Here is an 18,341-nt window from a genome sequence, read left to right as displayed (position 1 = left end):
CTACTGTGTGGAATACAATGAGATTGAATCTTGAGCTATCAGTTATATAGAGCTGGTAACATACAAGTATGCAGTCCTGCTACCACCACCATTTACTTCATTAATCTATCTTTAGTTTACACAATACAGCCTGTTGCATTGAATTACATTCTTCTACAGCTGTAAGTTCCAAAGAGACATGATACATTTTTGTCAGATGAATGAAAAGTTAAGTGAGATTTTGCAAGAACAGAGATTGTGCTTAGGAAGAATTTAATAACTGATAATGATTATTATCATTATTTATTTATATTTATTTTTTGAGGTGGGATCTTGCTCTGTTGCCCATGCTGGAGTGCAGTGGCATGATCACTGTGGCCTTGGTTCCTGGGTTCAAGTGATGATCCTTCTGTCTCAGCCTCCTGTGTTGCTAGGATTACAGGTGCAAGCCACTGTGCCCAGTGATAATTATGATTATTAACCAAAGTATTATAGGTATCTGCCTTTTGCCTTTCTGTAAATACTTTAAGGCTTACTTTCGTGCTAAAAAGTGATACTTTTCTGGGTTCTAGGTCAAAATTAAACTCTCTGGGAGAATCATTGCAAACTTACATTTCTCCCTCCAGGCATTTCATCCAGCTCCTCTGCTTCAGGTCTGTCTTTCCCAGGTTCCTCGTCAAGTGCAAGAAAATACTTTACACAGCTGTTTCTGATGGAAAGTTAGGCATTAGGTCCTGGCTGGTTGTTATTTCCTTCCAGCTCCTTTAGGAGCCCCACAAATGTCCTCTTGGGCTGTTTTATCTCCTTGCATTGTTGCCTTTAGCTTTTGAGTTTCTTTCGAGCCTTTTCCTCCTGGTAATCTTCCTGCCCATTCTTACACTCTTCAAATATTTTATTTTTAGAGATGGATGAAGTTTCACTTTGTTGCCCAAGATGGAGTACAGTGGCATGATCACAGTTAACTGCAACTTCTAACTCCAGCTCCAGTGATTTTCCTGCCACAGTCTCCTGAATAGCTGGGATTACGGGCATATACCACTGTTTCCAGCTAGTTTTTAAAAATTTTAAGCTTACTGTAGAGATGGGATCTCATTTTGTTGCCCAGGCTGGTCTTGAACTCCTGGCCTCAAGCAATCCTCCCACCTTGGCCTCCCAAAGTGCTGGGATTACAGGTGTAAGCCACCACTCCCAGCTCCTGCCCATTCCTTATGTAAGTCATCAAATAGATATTTGTATTTTGGGGTGCCAATTTGTAGCGTAGCCACTCCTGCTGCATGGGGACTGTCTGCTTTTAAGGCGACACTCTTCTTGAAGGCCACAGATTTTCAGTGATTTAAAGTACCTCCTTTTCTGCAAACTCAATCCCAAGAAGTGTTCTTTTCTGGCTTTTGGTGAAATCCTCTTCCCTCAACTCAGATAGGCAGAACTGGGGTACACTTCTGTGGTGGCTGCTGGGAACTGTCCCCCAGTTCCCATGGTGGTTCAGCACAGCTTGACTTTTCACAGCACAACTAGGAGACAGGACACAAAGCAGCACCCACTTCCTACTTCCCCAACCCCCTATGCTTGTTGTGGGCCATGCTGCGTTTTGTGGGAGATGAAAGACAGGCATATCAGAGTCCTCTGGCCACAATCTTACCACCGACAGAGCTTACCAACAGATGATCTTGTGACCAACAGTTTCCAAGAACCCACAATGCATTGCTACTGGCCCTGACATTCACATTTGCTGTCCTCCAGATAGGATTTGAGGAAGTCATTTCTTCCAGCTTCCCTAAAATCCTTCCCAGAGAGCCAAGGACCTCTCCTTTTGTGGGTCTCAAACATCTCAGATTTCCATGAGTGGCAACTGGGTTCCCTCTCTAAGAGGTCTTTGTCTGGCCTGACATGGAATAAAAGTACCTAGCATCACCAATTTTCCCACCTCTCTTCCTCTCTCCCTCTCTACTTTCTTCTTTCTCACCTTCCCTTCCTCTCTCCCTCATCCACTGTTCCTTTCTTCCTCCTTGCTTTTTGAAAAAAATGTGCTTTTACGCTCCCCGCCATGGCCATATTTACATTCCTCTGTTATTAAATGCTAGGGAATTTTTACATTGTAGAAATTTACCTCAAACCCCTCCTCTTTCCTGATTCCAGGCTATCCCTACCAAAATGTCTAGCTCTGAATTACACACTATAAATTATCTTATATCAGATGATAGTTTACACATCTAATTCAATCATATTTGTTTGAATATAAATTAATGGTATATCTTCTTCTGCAATCTCATTGGTTTTGACTATTTGATGTTCAGGGAATTATCTGTCTGGCAGAACTGAAATAAGTGTGGTTGATGTGTTGCAGCCCAGGCAGTTACTATTCAAATGCTCCCTGTGGTAAAGACAGTAGGTGCTCACCAAATAGCTATGTGCTCCTACATCTCCCAGCTCCTGGGGCCATATGGCTAGTTCTGGCCAATGCACTGTGAGTGACATGTGTTACTTTCAGACTGAAGCAGTTAAGAACTGTTGTGCCGCCTTCAAGCCTTTCTTCTCTTGCCCCAGCAACTTTGAATAATGTAGCTGCAAGGAGGCTGCTCTTCCTACAGTGGACTTTATGTGGGCAGAAAGTAAACTTTTGTTGTGTTAAGCCATTGAGATGTTTAGGTTTGTTTGTTGCAGCAGCAGACCTTAACTACTCTGACTAATAGAGTCTGAACTCTAGCCTCTGCAACACAGTAGGCATGCAAGAGATATTTGTTAAATGCATGATTGGATGAACAAATGAATCTGTTCCAGGCAGGAGGAGGACCAGGTCCTTTTGTATATGTGGAGCCATAATAACAAAAAGTTTGTAGTACAAAAATGATTTACTGTCTTTTTTGGGGAAGACCTTAACCTGTTTTTAGTTCAATGGCTTGCATAAACACTTAAAATGAACTATTTGTACTATTTAATTCAACTTAGTTTATCAATCCTTTGCTGAATACTCAGTCTACCAGGCCCTTTTCTGGGATCTGGGGAAATAATTCTTATCTAGCTGAAGGGAACCGCCACATAGAAGCTGAATGAGACAAATGTAAAAATAACCAAGTTAATAAGCTAAAGTTCCAACTCAAACAAAACTCCCTTACTGAAACTGTCCTGATTTTCCCCCCTCTTGACTCTTCCTACTGAATAATCACTTTCTTTCCGGTGCTCCAAACATCTGTGTCAAAGCCCCATGTCATGTGTTGCCTTTGCTTTGACATTCACGCACATGCCTGTCCCCTCCGCTGGAATTTACAGTGCCGACAAGGCCAGTTTTGTGTTGTGTACTCTTTGTAGGTATGCAATAAATGCTTCTCAGATTTGAGAGCAGTGTCACGAGGAGTGAATATGCTCAACGCTATGAGAATGCTCTGGGTTTGGTACAGAGACTTGTGGAATCTTTATTCAATTTGGGGGCTTGAGGAGGTGTAGGGGAAGATTTGTGAGAGGACAGTTGGGGTGGTGGAGGGGGGATTTCAGGGGAGCATGAGCAATGGGTGTCCAGGACCAAGTCCAGGGTATACTGAAAGGACAGAAGAAACAGGATGGGGGAGTAAGAGACCGCCAGCGAAGTTAGGTGAGGGGTTAGGAAGGTTTGGTGTTAGGCTGTTATGTGTGTACCTAATTAAGCTGGGAATGGGGAACCACGGAAGTTGGTTGGGTTTTGAAATGTCTAAGAGGATGAGAACTGAGAACTAGGAGTTAGTGACTGAAAGAAAGACTCCTCTTCATCCTCTGCTATGGTCAAAAAAGCAAACATTCTAAAGAGATGAAGGATAGAAACCAGACTGAGAAAGGTTAAGGGTGAGAGGTAGTGGAAAAATTTAGTCTTTTAATTTGGTTTGTCAGTGACCCAGGAGAGAGACAGAACTTGACAATGATCAGGATCAACAGATTTCCCCGGAAAGGAGGCCATATACATAAGTGAGGAGAAGAGATGAAAGAGGCAAGGAGGAGAGGGGATGACCAACAGGGCATGATCCCAGACAGGTGGCATGAGGCCTTCAGAGCCCTGCTGGGGAGGTTGACCTTAGCAGGAGAGTTTGACCTTAGCAGGAAAGCAGGGAGGAGAATCTTGTTCTGTCAAGGGGGAGAGGTGGAGCTATTCTTTTTTTTTTTTTTTTTTATTATACTTTAAGTTCTAGGGTACATGTGCATAACGTGCAGGTTTGTTACATATGTATACTTATGCCATGTTGGTGTGCTGCACCCATCAACTCGTCAGCACCCATCAATTCATCATTTATATCTTGTAGAGCTATTCTAAGAGGGTGTCATGGAGATAGGATCTGTTGATAGAATAGGAGTGACAAGTCACAGTGGAGGCAATGGGGTTTGCCCATTTAGGAGAGTGGGAATATTCAGGAGCCCCATGTATGGAGACTGTGATACAGAGTGAGCAAGAGATTGATAATATGTAGTAGGGCCCTGGGGAGAGGTTATTGAACATGAAGTCATAAGATATCATGCCTTAATTTTGAATATGAGGACAATCTTTTTCTTTATATGATAGTTAAAATTAGACATAATTAGCAACTCAACACTCCGTGTCGCATTTCCTGAGTCTCACCTCTCCCCTCCCACTACAGCATAATCCTTCCTCAGTCTGGTTCTCTTTTTTCTGGCCAGGTTCTACCTCCCTTGCTTCCCTAAGCAGGTCTTTCCACAGAGTCAGTGATCCTATTGGTCCTGCAATGAGTGGCTTCCAAAAAACGGAATAAACAATCCAGTTCTTCTACTCTGACACCCATCTTCTATTTCTTTCTGAAAATGAACTTGGATTAGTTGAATTGCTTTTCACAATTCAATTCAGTTTCAAGGGCTCTGCAGCCTCTTCACAATTTCTTGCAAATTTATTTCCATCCACTTGTTTATAAAAGGTATTTGTTTCAGAGAGGCAAAACTTAACATTGTTCTCCTTTCTCCATCACACTCACATCTTGGCCACCCCTTAGAGCCACTAATTAGCTTGATCTATTATTTTCTTGTTTGCATTTAAAAAATACAAATAGAGCTCCCATATTATTCAGAATGCAAAGTTGCTATGATGCATATTTGAAGTAATTATCTGTATTAAAAGCAGGGGTTTAATTTATTTCATCTTTAGGGGTGAAAGGATGTCATATTTGTAATTATATTTATATTTTGGCATAATATAATTATAATTCTATAATTATATTTTGATATACATTGATTTTTAGGACAGTATACCAGATATTCTGAATACAAATGCAGAGAAAGAATATTTATAATTTAATGGCAACATTCTTTTTGGTACCCACAGAGACTCCAACTTTGAAAAATTTAATTGAAATGGAAAGAAAATGAAATTAGCTCTCAATAAACTTTTCCAGATATAACAAAATACTCAGCATCCTGCTTTCCTGCTGCCATGTATGTGCAGGCAGGAGCAAGCCACATGCATGTCACGCACACAATTTATTTTCTCCTTGAGAAACACGAGTTTACTCCAGGTATCATGAACATACCCTTACAGTAGACCCATTCCTCTTGAGGCCTGCCTCCTTACTAGCGATTCCGTCACCTTCAGTATTAATCCTCCGATTTTCTCCTGTATGACTGTTGCCCTATTTGACGCGAGCCAGCTTCTCCTTTTATTCACACCTTTTATTCTGAGCCAGAGCTGCCAGGGTCCTCACCTAGAGGCGGGAGTGGGGCTCAGCACAAACGCCCCCTTCCCTGAGCTCACCTGGCTCACCTGGCCCTGCCCCGGGGTGTGCGGTGCCTACCTGGAAGGCCCAGGATGGTGAAATAGGGCCTGCACTCGGTGAACCCCGAGCTCTGCCTCACGCAGCTCCTCCAGAGCCCTTCGTACTGGAACACGGAGGTGACGGGGTTGTCGTACAGGTCCTGCGTGCTCCACATGTCCATCCCGGTGGCCGCGATGCAGCCCGCCAGCCCCAGGATGGACAGGAGGAACGCCACCACTTGGCATGTGGTGGTGGACATGATCCCGGCCGCCCGCCCTGCCGCTGCGAGAAGCTGCCGCCCTCCTGCTGCCGAAGGCGTGCCGCTAACGCGCTCCTGAGGGGAGCTCTTCTAATCAGATGGTTTCCCTAGGCTCTCAGTATTTGCTCACAGTGTTTTCCTTAGATAGCTCAGTTTCACTCCTGGTTCAAGGGCATTATTTTTACATTTGTTAGAGAAGCGGGCCCAAGAGGCACTTGTCCTCGCTCCGCATGCCGGGTGGGTTCGGCGCAGAGCCGTGTCAGGGCGCAGAAGGACTCCCTGCTCCAGGCCGGACCGGCCTGCCTCCAGCTCTGGTTCCTCCGAGAGTGCCGTCTTCTGGAGAAGAGGCTGACGTATCCCCACCACTGGGAACGTGACTGCAGACCACTTTGGCTGACCTTGCTTAAGATGGCCCTGGGAAGCACCCACTGTGCCCTGTCTTAAACCAGATTTTTCACATTTTCTCTTCACAACTCATAAACGACTTTTCACTTACATCTTTCCATTTTGATCTTACAGAAATGGGTAGGGTAGGTACTATTATCCCCATTTTTTTGGTTGTGAGTCAAGAAAAGTACAGATAAGTTAAGGGACTTGTCCCAGTGCCTGGAACCACAGATACTCTAAAAACGGGCATGGGTGGGGCTCCCACCTCAGCTTCCAGTCCAGCGCTCTTTCTCTATTTCCATATGGAGCCGCAGGGGCAGGCAAAGTTGTCCCCACTTTTGACAACACGAAACCAAATCCTAGAGCTATGCTCTTGGTCCACAAGCATTGGAACTGGGATGAGAGGAAGCCAGGGATCCCATTGATTTCCATCTCATGCTTTCACTGGTGCCACAACAACCACATGAGGACTCTGTGGCTGGCACAGAAGGTCCCACAAAGGCCAGAGGAGGGACCAGGGCTAGCTGGACTGAAGTCCTTCGCCTGGTCACCAAGAGGCTTAGGATCTGCTCCTGACGCTGCCCCTAACTTGCCATGTGCTGGGCATGTTGGGGGCAAACTCCTAAGCCCTTGTAGGTCACAGGTTCTTCATCCACAACATGTGAGATCTAAACTAGAACACTCCAGAGCCTTTTCAGATCTCATACACTATCTTCTACATTTTGCAGAAAAGTTTTCACCAAAATTGGTCAAAATATTAGGAATTGTATAATCACAGTAGAGAGACTTGGCTGAAGACATCAGGTGTTGTGTTTTGTCTATACAACTAAATTTTGCTATAGAATTGGTTGATGGATGTGGGAGTCAGGTATGTCTGGCCTCTGAATCCAGAGCCTTTTTTTTTTTTTTTTTTTTTTTTTGAGATGGAGTCTTGCTCTGTTGCCCAGACTGGAGTGCAGTGGTGTCATCAGAGTCACTGCAACTTCTGCCTCCCGGGTTCAAGCAATTCTCATGCCTCAGCCTCCAGAGTATCTGGAACTACACGTGCATACCACCACACCCAGCTAATTATTGTATTTTTAGTAGAGACAGGGTTTCATCGTGTTGCCCATGCTGGGCTCAAATTCCTGAGCTCAAGTGATCTGTTTATCTTGGCTTCCCAAAGTGCTGGGACTACAGGCGTGACCCACTGTGCCCAGCCTCCAGAGATTCTTTTTAATTTTATTTATTCATTTTTTTTGAGAGGGTGTCTCACTCTGCCACCCACGCTGGAGTGCAGTGGCGTGATCTTGGCTCAGTGCAACCTCCACCTCCTGGATTCAAGCAATTCTCCTGCCTCAGCTTCTTGACTAGCTGAGATTACAGGCACCTGCCACCACACCCAGCTAATTTTTGTATTTTAGTAGAGACAGAGTTTCACCATGTTGGTCAGGCTGGTCTCGAACTCCTGACTTCAAATGATCTGCCTGCCTCGGCCTCCCGAAGTGCCGGGATTGCAGGCGTGAGCCACCGCACCTGGCCCTCCAGGGACATTTTAATGAGACTCTCCAAAATCTGGACCTCAAGGCCCTGAAACACACACACACACACACACACACACACACACACACACACTCCAATCTGGAGAACCTTCCTGGTTCTCCAGGAAACAAGCCTCTGTGCCTGGACATTTTGTTATCTTGGGTGCACCCAGCCACCGCTCCCACAGCATTATTCCCAGCAAACACAGAAAGCAAACAGGGAAGAACTACCCATAATTTGAACGGAGGCAACACTCCCCTTCACTGCACACCTTACTTTAGGTTCTGTGATCAGTGTTTCTAGAGAGTGAAGCATGAGCCAGAAAGCCTAAAAGAAGAGGGTAAGCAACAGTTACATGATTTACAGTGAAGAAGTGTTGATGGCTGTGTATCCCTTGAGTTGAGTTACAAGGCCAGTTCTAAAAGGAGGGAAGGGGACAGCCATAAGTGACACTGGTTTCTGCTGGTGGGCATAGATTGACCAATTAGGTTGAAAACTGTTGTTGGAATAATTCAGGAATGATTCTACCACTGTTTCCATGGACAGAGTCTATCTTACTTTTATTTCAACCAACAGGCAGGCTTTTTATCCTCATTTTAAAAATTTATTTCATTAAAAAAAATTTATTTTACTTTAAGTTCCAGGATACATGTGCAGGTTTGTTACATAGGTATACATGTGCCATGGTGGTTTGCTGCACCTATTGACCCATCATCTAGGTTCTCTCCCCTCATCCCCCAACCCCTAAGAGGCCCCAGTGTATGTTTTTCCCCTCCCTGTGTCCATGTGTTCTCATTGTTCAGCTCCCACTTATGAGTGAGAACATGTGGTGTTTGGTTTTTGGTTCCTGTGTTAGTTTGCCAAGGATGATGGCTTCCAGCTTCATCCATGTTCCTGCAAAGGACATGATCCCATTCCTTTTTATGGCTGCATAGTATTCCATGGTGTATATGTGCCACATTTTCTTTATCCAGTCTATCATTGATGGGCATTTGGGTTGGTTCCACATCTTTGCTATTATGAATAGTGCTGCAATAAACATACATGTGCATGTGTTCTTATAGTAGAATGGTTTATATTCCTTTGGGTATATACCCAGTAATGGGATTGCTAGGTCAAATGGTATCTTTTTAATTCTTTTTTTTTTTTTTCTGTCACCCAGGCTGGAGGGCAGTGGCGTGATCTCAGCTCACTGCAAGTTCTGCCTCCCGGGTTCACGCCATTCTCCTGCCTCAGCCTCCTGCCTCAGCTGGGACTACAGGCGCCTGCTACCGCACCTGGCTAATTTTTTGTATTTTTAGTAGAGATGGGGTTTCACTGTGGTCTCGATCTCCTGACTTCGTGATCCGCCCGCCTCGGCCTCCCAAAGTGCTGGGATTACAGGCATGAGCCACTGTGCCCGGCCTCTTTTTATTCTTAAAAAGCTCTATCGGTTTGATTTTCAGATGTTCAATTTATGACATTTGTCTAACCCTATCCCAACAATACATGTACATGTGTTAGAATACCACCAAAAACATAGATTGAAGATGGAAAAATAAAAACAATAGTTGATTAAAGTTATCTATTTTTCATCTGTGGCAGTTCCTCCTCCAGTTTCCCTATGCAAATGTTTTCCTGCGGAGTTTCAAAATAGGGAAAAATGTTACTCAGATAATAATGAATTAAATTTTCTTTCTTGGCTGAAATGGAGACAGTGTCACTTTTTTGAAAATAGAAAAAGTTAATTTTAAAGGATAAACTAAGACTATCTCTTCCTAGGCAGAAGACTGAACGAGAGGAGGAAAATTGTAAATCTACAGACTTCTTCTTCTGTGTGAAATGAATATTGACGTGTTTTAAAACACCTGGAAGATAGGATTTTTTACTTCCTGGTAAGTTTTCTGGGCTCTGAGCAGACTACTATTTTAGCTGAATCAGCCAAAAAATGAATGGGGGTCTGCAGAGGAAAATATGACTTTCTCATTTATGGCAATAGGCTTTACTGAAACATATCGATGTATCTCTACCAGATAAGCCCGGGTCTGATTCTGTTTAACAATAATGGGGTTGGTACAACTTTGTTTAATCACCTTTAAAATGGAGCTAAATTTTTTGCTGACTTCTTAGGGGAAATCATCCCTACATTCACGTTTAAATACGGCCCTGGTAGCGTCATTTCAGGTTGTAAGCTTCCAGGAGCTTATATTATTTTACTGACATTGGAGAAAACATTCCCACCACTTTTTATAACACTGTCTATGGTAATTAGGCAAAAAATGGTGGCATAGGTAACAATAGAAAATATTACAGCTAGGAATTAGGAAGAAGTAAAATGAATATACTATTGAGAAAAATAATTGACACAACTATTAATTTTTTTCTTCAAAAATATTACTACATTATATATCCCTAAGTTTTAATTTCACCTTTTGGTGTTCAAAATAGAAAATTTGGAGAGAATTTGAACAAATTGCTCACAATTTTAAACCCTAGACAAAATATTTGGCATACTTCCTTCTTATCAATTCTCTGTATGTATTTTTTACATAATTAAAGGATAATATAGTTTGATGTTTTGCTCTTTTCACTTAATTGTATTAGTTTCACCAAAGCTCTTGTAAACATCATTTAATATGAGTGTGTTAGTATTTCATTATATAGAAGTGCTATTATTCACCTATTTTTGTATAGTTAGATTGTACCTTCCCCCATTTTTTTGAATAAAAGGCAGTGTTATGATGAAGATCTTACAGATAACTCTTTGTCAGCATTTCTGATGACCCTTTTAGGATAAATTCCTACGAGTGAAATTAAGTTGTCAAAAACTGTGAAGTTTTAAAAAATCTTTTTTTATACACAACCATATTGCTTTCTATGAATTTTATCCTAACAGCAATGTTTGAAAGTCTTGTCTCTTTACATCCTAGTCTACATTGTGAATTTGGCAAGTTATATATGTATATGATTACTTGTTTTAACTTGCGTCTCTTTAATTACTGAGTTTGAGTCTTTAAAAAAAAAAACGAATATGAGTTCATGTCCTTTGCAGGGACATAGATGAAGCTAGAAACAACCATTCTCAGCAAACTAACACAGGAATAGAAAACCAAACTCTGCATGTTCTCACTCATAAGTGGGAGCTGAACAATGTGAACATATGGGCACAGGGAGGGGAACATCACACACCAGGGCCTGTTGGGGGTTGGGTGGCAAGGGGAGGGATAGCATTAGGAGAAATACCTCATGTAGATGGTGGGTTAACGGGTGCAGCAAACCACCATGGCACATATATACCAATGTAAAAAACCTGCACATCTGCACATGTATCCCAGAACTGAAAGTATAATAATAAAAAAAAAGTTCATCATCAAAAATAGAAAAGAAGAAAAACAAAAACCCAACAAGTTTGTATGAAGCATTTGATTTTTGTTCTTTTCTTGAATTATCAGTTTGTATTCCTTCCTCATTGATTTACTAGAATTTTAGCACTTTTTCTGTCAGTTTATCTGAGCTACGTATTTGTTAAGGATTTTAACACATTGCTGTAATTACTAAAAACATCTTTTCCCATTGATTATTTGCTTTTAAATTCCATTCATGATTTAGGAAAAAACATATAATGTATTTTATTTGATGTGTTTCCTGGTGCCTGGTACATAAAGTATTCTCAATAAATATTTGTTGAATGATGTAGTCAAATCAATTTACTTTTTCTTTGTGTTTTCCTTCACTATTTCTATGCTGAGAGAATAGTTTCCATCTAGGAGATAGTTATTCTAGAACTATTTTGTAATTTTAAAATGTTTAAAATTATCTTATATTTTAAAATATTTAATTAATCTAGGATTTACTTTGGTATATTTGTTAGTCATACTGTAATTACTTTTTCCTTCCAAAAAAGCTAGTCAATAACTTCTGCAGCATTAACTAAATAAACTTCCTTTTTCTTCATTGCTTTGTAAAACCTTCTCTACCTTATATTCAACTCACATGTATGTCTGTCTGATTTTAGATTTTGTTCCATTAATCTGTTTGTCCATCCTTATGCCAAAGCATACTTTTAACTTTCAAAGCTTTAAAATTTGGTTGACTATCTGGCAGCGTTAGCCCATCACTTTATTATTCTTAAAAAAAAAAAAAAAAAAACAAACAACTTTTGTCTTTTTGTCTGCTTCTTCTTATACCTAGACACTTTGTCAAGTTCCCATGGGGAAACTCTTACAGGTATTTTGATAAGAATTCTTGTAAAGGAGAAGAGCTCAGGCTCTGAAGAACGCCTGTATGATCTGAATCTTCATCCTGCCATTTACTACCACAGTGCCATTAGGCAAATATTTTAACCTCTTTGTGCTTGTTTCCTCACCTATAAAATGGAGATAATACTACTACTTACTTCATAGGGTAGTTGCAAAGATTAAAGTATGTATAGGTAGTTTATCTAAATTTTTTTTTTTTTTTTTGAGACGGAGTCTCACTCTGTTGCCCAGGCTTGAGTACAGTGGTGCAATCTTGGCCCACTGCAACCTCCACCTCCTAGGTTCAAGCGATTCTCTTGCTTCAGCCTCCTGAGTAGCTGGGACTTCAGGTGTGCACCACCACGCCTGGCTAATTTTTTTGTATTTTTAGTAGAGACAAGATTTCACCATGTTGGTGAGGCTCGTCTTGAACTCCTAACCTCAAATGATCCCCCACCGCCTTGGCCTCCCAAAGTGCTGGGATTATAGGTGTGAGCCACCATGCCTGGCCTAAATTTTTAAAATTATTTAAGTTATGTATATTAATACAGGCATATAATAATTTCTTTAAAGACATTTTTATTATTCTCTCTCTCCAGCTAAATCACAACAGGCATATGTTAATTTCTTAAAACAATGCCTGGCACATAGCAAGGTCTTAATAAATTGTATTATTATTATTACATGTTAATTAGAGACAAATTTACATTTTAATAACATTCCCATCTAGAAACTTATATTATATATTTCTACTAAGTCTTTAAAAAATTTCTTAGTAAAACTTTTTTCACTTTGATTTTGCCAAATATTTAAACATACTATTCTTAAGTGTTTAACGTATATCACTGTACTGTGCACTCCACCTTCCCCAGCCCATATCACACATAAGCAGAACTAAGTTCTTTTAATTTTCTTAACATAGTACACTCTCTCATGCCACTGTGATTTTCCAAGATGATGGTCTCTCTTTCTGGAAAACCCTTTGCCTCTTTATCTTCTTGGGTAATTCATATCTGTTGTTACTGACTCAGTGCAGCTGTCATTCGCCTTCCCTTTCTTCATGGTCTGCACCCTGTACCAGACATGGCACTTACTACAATTTATTGCTGTGGTTCTTAACCAGGGATGATTTACCCATTAGAGGACATTTGGCAATGTAAGGAGCCATTTTTGGTTGCCATAACTGGTGTGGATGGGTATTGATGCTACTCTTATCTGGTAGGTGGAGGCCAGAGATGCCTTTAAATGTTCTACAGTATGCAGGAGAGGCTCCTACAGAAAAGAATTATGTGGCCCACAATGTCAATAGTGCTGAGGTTGAGAAACTCTATGTTGCAATGATCTGTTTACTGTATGTCTGTCTTCCTAGATTCATGAGTCCTTTGACACCTATATTCCCCATGTGCAGACTGCCTGGGACAGTGTAGGTATTCAATAAATGTTGAATGAATAAATATTTCTTCTAATGCCACAATTTCTATATTGTTGTTTTATTTCCTTATTATTTCCATGTGTGTGAAGGGACCAAAGGCCTTTGCTTTTTGTTCCTTGATCCCTCCAAGAAGGGACCTTGTCTAAACCCAGTCAGTGCAGAAAAGGTTGACTACTGGTTACGGGCCTAGTGAAACGACTTTGCCCGGGAAGGTGACTACCAGTTAGTTCCATGCCTAGGGTTTCTCTGGAGGATTTGGTTGTATCTGTCTTCTTCCCTCTGAGTCTGAGGGTCTGTGTTTCCATCCTCAGGGTATGTTAGCTTCTCAATGAAAATTTTAAAATTCCATACTTTCATTTCAATGTAAATGAGAAACAAATTAAAACAAGAATGTTCCAGATCCTTTGGCTGACTACTTATGGATTATGTTTATGTTGGTGTTTATGATCATATTTGCACCAGAGGACAGCCAAATGACATCCTCGATTGTTAATGAACGGAGTCATGTAGCTTAAACAGAAAACAGAATTGGGGGAACTCCAAACTTAAATGCCCGCACGCTGGCGGTCAGTACATTAGCATCACCTGCAAGCATTTCACAGGCCTGTCTTTGGTCAGACCTGATTGCAACAATTACTGGTAGTAAATACACAGCAAACAACTTTTTTTTGTCTAATTCTAGAAATAAGTGGGTTAAGATAACCATTAGAGCTGGATTTCAGGAGCACCACAATACAACCTTTGCTTAAACAAGCAACACTACTGCAGAGAACTATCAAGTCATAGACACCTCATTACCCCAGACATGAGAGAATGCTTTGCTGAGAGGGTGGTGGCTAAGTGTGAGGCATGATTACCTTAAAGTTAATATTATTTTGTAAAACACTTCTATGTGAATAGAGAATCTATGTTGTTAATATCAAGGTTGAACACTAAAACAGGTGAAATTAAAAAAAATCCACTTGTTTGAGGCTGTATCTTTGTCCTGTTTCACCCCAAATGAGAATGAGCACTATCTCTCACACTCGGTTGCATTTTACATATTGGCTTATTAGTTTTTTTTAGTATTATGTATCTTACATTTGCAAGTGTGGTTTTTGTACTTGTATAAGACATACGCATAAGGAATTTAAGTCTATTGTTATACTTGTATATATTAAAATAACATTAAAATAAGTATACTTTAGATCAACCTTGATGGTATGCAAGAATTTTTTCTTTTAAAAGGGACTCTATAATCTATAATATTCTCTTTGAAAAATACTTCTATAAACTATCTATTAAATAGTCAAATAGTTTTATTTTACACACACACACACACACACACACATACACACACACACGTTTTAAGAGAAGGCATAACAGGTAGATTCAGTCTGGTTCATTTTTAGATCTTTGAGCCTGGGCAAGTCACCTTGCTCCTCTGAGCCTCCATCTCTCTATTTCTCCAGCATAGGAATGGGAGGATGTTGCCGGGCGTGGTGACTCACGCCTGTAATCCCAGCACTTTGGGAGGCCAAGGCGGGTGGATCATGAGGTCAGGAGATGGAGACCATCATGGCTAACACGGTGAAACCCCGTCTCTACTAAAAAAAAAAAAAAAGATATATACACACACACACACACACACACACACACACACACACACACACATATATAATGGGGGGATGTTGACAGCTGTTGTTAGTCCAGGACCCCATTCAAGGAGAATTCTGTATGGGCCTGCAACATCAGACTTAGGCAAGAGATGAGAACAGGAAGGTGCTTCTGCACTGGGAATTTCTACCTTGGGTGAGGAGAGATTTCTGCTTTGTGTCTTAGGGCTCGCTATTAGGGCTGCAAGCCAGGGCTTAGGTGCAGAGAGGACAGGGTTTTAGCTCTGGCTACATCTGTAAGTGTCCTTGGGCAAGTTACTCAGAATCAGTTTTCTTGTCTTAAAAAGTTATAATTGTAGTACCAAACTAACAAGGTGGCTGTAGAGATAATACAAAATATTGTAAGGCAGTTGCCTACTCAAGTGCTAGCGCATGATTTGTCATTGTTATTTCTCCTTTGTGAAGCAGAATGAAGCCCTCAGATGTCACTGTGGGTGCTGTGTGTGGCATGAGGTCAGCCATAGGCTGATTCTCCCCACTATGGCCTGTAACTGCATGGACCCAAGTCCTAGCCACTGGGCAGGTTTTGGGCACTTTGTATCTGCAGTGAGGGAGAATCTCAGTGGCAAGTGGTTAGACCAAGAGCTAAGGAGGGGTCAGCAGGACATAGGAATGTGGAAGTGGTTCACCTTCCTTCTGCTCCCTAGTGGAGGGAGACCCCACTGACCAGCTGCCAGTTACCCACCCATCTGGCTCACGTTCTGCTGTTTATACCCAGTCCCTCCTTCCCACTTTGGTTCTACTGCCTTTGCCTTCAACTGTCCTACTGATTCAATCTCTTTTGCATCTTCTTGCCAGATTAATATCCTTGAAATATCACAATCCCAAACCAATCAACCAACCAACCAACCAACCAATCTCTCAATGACTTCCAAACACCTCAGCCTGGCATCCATTGCTCTCCATAATCGTCCCCACAAAAACTTTCTTCCCCAGCCAAGGTCATTCTTTCATTGCCCCTGAGTAAGACTTGGGTGGTGGCACCCTCATGACTTTGCCTATGCTGTTTTTCCTTTCTGTATTGCTGCTATCTCCAAATCTTAACTCCTTTTCACAAGACACTTGTGGTTTTTCCACCTTGACGGAGTCTTGCAGTTTCACCCTCCTCTCCTGCCGCACTGGCCCTCTGTCCCCCTCACTTGGCATATTGTCATACCCAGCCTGGTGCACTCTTTTATATTTTTGGGAATGGCAGGCCCATAGATTCCTGAGGTTATAGGAAGCTCTCCATTAATAAGTGTTGAATGTATAAAAGAATAAATCACCCTATGATTCAAGTCTTCTCTTGTTACCTTTTTTGTATGTCTAAGTCTTGACCCCGGAGTCAAATGACAAATTCCTGGAGGAGAAAGCCCCATCTTTTCTATTTCTGATCCTGTTTACATTGCCAACCTTAGGTGAATGCCCCTCTCAAGACTTCAATATGTATTTGTGAAAGAAACAAACAAGCAAAATTAAAAACAAGTTTATTCATTGTCTTACTCTCTGAGTGAAAGACATTTTTAACATTCTCTACTCTTGTGACTTGAATTTTTCTCTTAGTTAAAATGACCAATCTACTAAGCGAGTAAACACAATCCTGGTGTAGTGAATATGCCAATCCCTGGAAGGGGGCACTACAGCCTGCAACACCTTTCCCTGCATGGCAGAGCCCATTTGCCACAGCAGAAGCCCCTGTGCAAAGAGCGCCCTGCGTCTGGTTCTTTGTCGCCAGTATTTTCTGGAGGTCAGGAACCTGGAGCCCCAGAGCAGGGGCCCATCTGACGTCCCAGGGAAACACAGGCACCTAGTTCTTTTTCTCTGCCTTCTTCCTCTGCCCCATTTCTATTGCTGCTGCTTACTTAGGCGTCCCTGGAAGCTGAGGTCAGGCACAAGGAGGCCTGAAGATGGAACTCTGTTCAGGAGATAGGCAGTCCCCAACTCAGTGAGGGGGAATCCTGGGGCTGAAGGAACAAAGCACCCGAAGTCTGGGCCTCCTGAGTCCTGTTCCTATGGGTATTGAGACTATGCCATTGCTCACATAGGAGTCATTGAAAAAATAAGTTCCTTTGGGAGAATTGGGCACCATCCAGTTAGGGAAACAGGAGCTCAGACAGCTCCAGAAACTTCCTCTCCCTAAGGTTCCTGTCCTCCAATTCCACCCTGGTGCTGGTGGCTGTTGCCCCTGTCAAACATGAATCACAGTTCCTCCCCCCCAGCAGTCTCTGTCATGGTGCCCAGGCAGAGACTGCAGTTTCCTCTCCACCTCCAATCTCTCCCTCCAGCCAGCCAGACACCTGGCTCTTACCTGGCAGCCCCAGCAGGGTGAAGTAGCCCCGGCACTCGGTGAAGCCAGAGCTATCTCGGACACAGGAGCGCCACAGCCCCTGGTAGTTGAATACAGCTGTCACGGGGTTGTTGTACAAGTCTTGAGTGCTCCACTGGTCCATGCAGGTGGCAGCAATGATGCCTGCAATCCCAATCAGTGAAACCACGAACCCCAAGCCCTGACAGATAGTCACGGCCATGGTGGCGCACAGTGTCGACACAGAGCCACACGACAAGTGGACAGCGCAGTTCTGAGACTGCCGAGTGTATGGATGGGGTTTTCTCCGAGAGGCTAGTGCACACGTCAGGAATGGACCATGTAATGGAGGCAGTTACTCACCAGTGCCACCTGGGCTTGCCCTACTCCTTTATCTATTGAAGCGAGATAATTCCCACAACATGGTACCAAGAGTCATTTGTTTTCCGCCATATGTACACTCTACTCACTGTTTACCTTTTGAGGGAGTTTCTTTCCTGATTAACCAGGTTCCCCTCTGTAGAGGGTAAAGCAAGTGCAGAGGTGATTGCCTGGAAGGCACTGTAGATTGATCAGGCAGGGCTTCCAGTAGTTAAGCCACAAGATACTTGGAGACACAAGGGCTTCATCCATGTGGCCCTGGGGACTGAGATACATGCTGCCACCTTAGTTACAAATCTTAGGTAAGGCCGATTATGAGGCATAATAAAGTATAGTTGATTCTCATTAATCATGGCAATTACATTCTATAAAGTCACAAAGAACACCGAATTAGTGAATACTGAATCATTGCCCATAGGGGAAGTACAGGGTCAGGCTCCCGCAAGCCTCTGCTCACATTTTCATCATCAATAGATAACCTTACTTTATGTGTATTTCTGTTTAAA

General features: G+C 42.2%; 1 protein-coding gene across 2 annotated transcripts in view; it reads right to left on the bottom strand.

Moving 5' to 3' along the window:
• CLDN18 (claudin 18) overlaps window positions 1-17,680 on the bottom strand; it is a 35,110-nt gene extending 17,430 nt beyond the window's left edge. Inside the window, exon 1 of one of the 2 annotated variants that reach the window (XM_010363293.1) lies at window positions 17,458-17,680. In XM_010363293.1, the coding sequence (XP_010361595.1) occupies window positions 17,458-17,677 (220 nt within the window). In that variant the 5' untranslated portion in view covers window positions 17,678-17,680. Of the gene's footprint in view, window positions 1-5,738; window positions 6,179-17,457 lie in introns of those variants that run through there. The other variant, XM_010363292.1, reaches the window with a different exon arrangement.
• Between the last annotated feature and the right edge of the window lie 661 nt (window positions 17,681-18,341).

The sequence above is a fragment of the Rhinopithecus roxellana genome, chromosome 1 (assembly GCF_007565055.1).
Source record: "Rhinopithecus roxellana isolate Shanxi Qingling chromosome 1, ASM756505v1, whole genome shotgun sequence".
In the NCBI taxonomy this organism is placed as follows: Eukaryota; Metazoa; Chordata; class Mammalia; order Primates; family Cercopithecidae; genus Rhinopithecus; species Rhinopithecus roxellana.
This window is presented reverse-complemented; position numbering and strand designations above follow the sequence as displayed.